Source organism: Asparagus officinalis, chromosome 6, assembly GCF_001876935.1.
Source record: "Asparagus officinalis chromosome 6, Aspof.V1, whole genome shotgun sequence".
Classification (NCBI taxonomy): Eukaryota; Viridiplantae; Streptophyta; class Magnoliopsida; order Asparagales; family Asparagaceae; genus Asparagus; species Asparagus officinalis.
Window position 1 is genome coordinate 20,076,516 of NC_033799.1, and position 4,913 is coordinate 20,081,428.

Sequence of the window (4,913 nt, forward strand, 5' to 3'; positions counted from 1 at the left end):
AATTTCACTTCGACATATTGTTAGAAATATAATTACATGCATTTGCATTTCTATGAACTATTTTTTAAACTTATTTATTATTTCAATTAAATTGTTATTTAGTTTAATTAATTTGTCTAATAAAGTTAATTTTAGTTTAATATTGTAGGTGTGATTATGTAAGTTTGTCAATTAAATAGTTATTTTAGTTTAAGGATGACCTACGGGCGTGCCAAGACCTGACTACTTTGAATATCCGGAATGATTTGCAAGCTCAAGATGGTTGGCCTTAAAAAATTAAAGTTGCCTCCGTCTCGTGTTACAATGTCAAATGAGTAGATGCATCGATTTTGTGAAATTCTCAAATCGGTAAAATCGGCGGATGGTTACTCTGCTAACATTTTAAATAATGTCCAAATGCAAGAGAGAAAACTCTTAGGTTTGAAGACCCATTATTATCATATTCTTCTTCATCAATTGCTCCCAGTTACAATCCATAACAATATGGAAAAAGAAGCGTTGAAGATTATTATTGAGTATTGTGGATTCTTTAGAAAATTATGTTCTAAAGTCATAGATGTAGATTAATTTAAAAAACTTGAAGGTGAGGTTCGAGTTACTCTATGCAATATAAAAGTAAATTCCCTCCTTTATTTTTTACAATTATGGTCCATCTTACCCAATGTAAAACCCTGATAATTTTAATATTATGTGATAAATAAAAATAAATATGTTATATAGTGATAAATAATATATTTTGACGTTTGTGTATGCTAGGAATTGATTTGAGATCGATTCAATATATATGTGTGGATATATGAGTGCAAATGCACAAAACATGCACAAAGAAGAAATCTGGAAAATAATGACTAGATTTGAGTTTATATGATTTTCACACTGATACAGACCAAAGTTGTAGATCCTTTCAATAGCTTTCCAACAAATCTTAAATCACCTCATTTTGAGCTCGTATGAGAAAGTTACAGCCAAAATACTATGTATAGATTTCAGAAGTTTCAGTGTTTACAATGTAGTCGATTACAAAGCTTAGTAGTCGATTATCGAGAGTTTTCGAGTTACTCTGTGCTTAATTATCTTATATTGTGCATACAGCCCAGATCTGACATTTGGATTAACCAGACCACATCATGACAACAAGTTAACTTGGTCAACTAGGTACATACTTTGTCTCGCTGAAGTGTGGAACATCTTCACATAGCACACAACTCGGTCATGACTCATAGACCTAACCTAAAAGTTAGAATAGAGCAGCAAACGTCTATAATAGCTAAACTCATCAGTTCAATTATTATGCCTACACCCCAACTCGGTCTAGTTTTTGGCGGTCAGTTTAATTGAAGATAATTGATTTGGTCATATCATATCCTCCATATACCATGTGTAGAGATATTTATTGGATACTCAATCTCTCTTGTTGACAACTTCCATAACATACCAAATCTGCACGTACATCGGATGTGCCATCCTATGCCAACGACACGTGGATCTAGTTGCAAACCAAGTAACTACTATCACAACCTCAGCCATTAGGATAGTGACGCATGTAGATGTTGGTTTGTCCTACGCAATCGTTTTATAAACACATTACCTAGATCTGGTAAACATGAGTCACGAAAAATGTAATGCAAGGCTCAGTACAACTGACCTTCAATTCTTGATCCTTCTTTTCTTAAACACTAATATATATATTTACCTACTGTTTTGACTTCTCATTTATGTCATCAAAGGAGATCACTGGGCCTTCATCCTCAAGTCTATTCTTATGAACTCAATCCTATTAGTTGATTCTCTGCATCGACATCTTGTCTCTCAATTATAGTTTAATGTTTTTATAAATATTTTATAATATAGTCAATCTTTTTCTTGTAAAAGTTGGCCTATGCATTTTTTTAGCCGCCAGGCTTGAATTTCAAGCTTAGTTGTTAGGCTTACCATTATCAGTACCAGAAAATTTTCCTAGGAAGCTCCAATATCTCTTACAGGAATCAAATTTCTACATTCAATATTTTAAGATATTAATGTATATATGGTCAATATTTTGATTAGTTCTTTGTTCTTTCCTCTAGAATGAGGTTTTTGCTTTTCACTTTCGAGAAACAGGCTTTCCTGTAGTTCAATCAATTAAAAATAACTGGACTCATGAAGATCATAATCATTCACTAATTGGCATACGGATATTATTATGGAAAGTCTATACCGTCAAAACTATAGCAAAGAAGATCAAGACCAGGTAAAAATTGGCTAAAAGAAGTAACGTAGCTATATGTTCACAAAAAAGGAAGAAAGGTCGGGTAGAATGCCAACTAGAAAGCACATTAAAAAGAAGAAGAGGTAACGGAACGTACGCAAAAAAGGAATTAAAATTCAGAGGTAGAATGCTAAAATTCTTAATATATCTACTTCGAAAGAACACAAGAATGCAGACTAAGCAAAGCACAGGCAACTTTTTATAAGCAAATAGAGGACCTTAACCCATTTATTATATCCGTAAATAAACGGAATAAAAAAAGTACAAACTTATACTCTTTCGCCAAGATACATGATCCAAATCTCTACAAAGCTTGGTTTTACTATAAATGATTTTATTGCATATATTGCTTGTTAATTTGTCCGTTGAAAAGAGCATGCTCCTTTCACGTTTACAACACGTAAATATCGAGCTCTATAAGAAGAGTACCCGACGGTGAACTAAGTTTTTTTCCAACAATATAACCACCAGCGAGCCGAAACTGTCCAGTCCCTCCAATAATACTCCACTCCCTTGTCTCCGAAGCAAGCACAAACCTTCCATACACGGATAAACTACTCCCACTATACTTCCCCTCTACAAACACAAAATTGGCGGTGAAAAGAAATGCGAGCTCCTCTTGTGACACTGCAGACGCTAGGCCTTGAGCTCGTCCGATGAGCTTCGAAGTAGTATCTGAACCTTCTCTTAGTTCATCGTCGAGAGCAATTATGCCTCCGAATCCAGAATCAGTCGAGTTCAGGGGTGCGATGACCTTGGTGGTTTTGTTTGCACCGACGTTGATTTCATGGAAGTACAGGTGTAGGTGAGTTGCATTTTGGGGAGGTGGAGATTGAGATGATAAGGGAAGGATTGTGGATAAAGTGATGAGGAGGAGCAGGAGGATGTTTAGAGAAGAGGCCATTGGAATTATTGGATGTAAAGAAGGAGAAGGGGAGAAGTTGAGAGATTTATAGAGGGAGGTGGTCAAATTCGTCGGCATATGGATTAAAGGCATATGACCTATGTATGGTCAATTAGTTTGGTGGAATGTCAAAGAGTTGTCAAGGGACTTGGTTGAAATCTTTTTTTCCAACTTGTATATCTTTGTTTTGTATCTCCCCTTCTCAAAGGATGACCTTTAAACCTCTGTTTACTTTTCATCTTTGAAGAATTTGTAATGTCTTGATGTAGAATGTGCTGTGGATGCATTATGGGAGAAAGTGAATTGTCAGAAGTCCATACAGAGGCCTGGCAAAGGAAATACTTGCAACGAAGGCCTGGCAAAGGAAATACTTGCAACGAAGAACATGTGTATCTCCCAAACTATTGTCGGAATTGGATAAATAATGCATGAAAATTGCGTATTTTTTCAAAACTCCATGAATTCATCTGTCATGCATCCTAAAGTATTCTCTTTATGACCTTTGCTACAAAAAGCATTAGGGAAAGGTTTGTATAAAAAATAAGATTATGGTCAAGGAGAGTGGCTCGACTAATTCTTCAAGCACTCGCAACTGCTAACATAATTTAAGGTAAGCAATGCTTTTCAAATATATCTTGAGTCTACGAAGTTAAGGATATGTCCTAGAAAACAACAAGTATAGATTGTCACGACTAAATTACAAAAAATACCGTTATATATCCAGAGAAGTGTTTAAACATCGTTCGGCGGATGCTCAATAGGTATCTTAATTACTTCGCATGCCCAATAAACTACTTGAAAAAAAGTAGCTAAATATTCACTATCTAGGTAGGTACAGCCATATTATATTAGCGCATTTGTTATTACGCTCTAATCCTACATAATCTAATCATTGGTTATTATCAAGAGATAGACGCCCCAAATAACTGGGTGGATAATATCTTATCTTATAGGTAAGATATACTCATAATCCTAGTAAGTGTCGGATCTTATCTCTAAGCCCCTTATATATAGATATAGGATTTTTCATGATGGATGAGAAAGAAAAAATATATAGATACATACAACAGCTGTAATCTCCTCCTCCGATCATGTCCGTGCTTTATACGGTGGTTGCCGGGAGATATGTTGGGTTTCTCGCCAGTTGCACGGTATGGTTACCCTCTAACCGTTGATCAAGAAAGGCATCACGATCCTACAGAAAAAAAAACCATATGGTAAACCCTAAACTTGTTTATGATCCTAGAAAGCATGCTAATGAAGAATTACAGGAAACAGGAAGGAACCAGCCAGACAGACTGGCGGGGGGGCCCCGATCCCTAACCACCAAACCCGAGGTTCTAGTACAGGAACAGAAATAAAAGAAATACAACAAATATCAGAGTATCACTATAGTACCATAACATAGCCTACATGAGTATCTTGTTATTACTTACACTACAAAAAAAGTGAGCATTTGGGGCAATCAATTAAGAGCAGAAATTGTGATTTTCCCCTATGAATTATGAATTAGGTGCGGATGTTGAATATGTGCCTATTACTATTATTTGGGGCGGTTCCTAATACCCCTATAAGTTTGGCGGGAATTAAAAATAATAAAGGTGCCAACTTAAATAATTTTGACTAAATACGACCCGCGGTCGACCGCTAACGTGCACGCAGGCCTACTAGGTTTCGGAGATCACGACAAAAAAAAGTGAGCATTTGGGGCAATCAATTAGGGGCAGAAATAGTGATTTGCCCCTATTAATTATAAATTAG

At 35.7% G+C, this 4,913-nt stretch overlaps 1 protein-coding gene across 1 annotated transcript; it reads right to left on the minus strand.

Annotated features, from left to right (window-relative positions):
- LOC109845125 (dirigent protein 21-like) lies at positions 2,472–3,159 on the minus strand. The gene has a single exon (XM_020414336.1). The coding sequence runs from the start codon at positions 3,150–3,152 to the stop codon at positions 2,640–2,642; it is 513 nt and encodes a 170-aa protein (XP_020269925.1). The 5' UTR covers positions 3,153–3,159; the 3' UTR covers positions 2,472–2,639.

What these genes read in the sequence shown, in the direction of transcription:
- LOC109845125 (XM_020414336.1), bottom strand. Translation starts at nt 3,152, where the DNA reads ATGGCCTCTTCTCTAAACATCCTCCTGCTCCTCCTCATCACTTTATCC.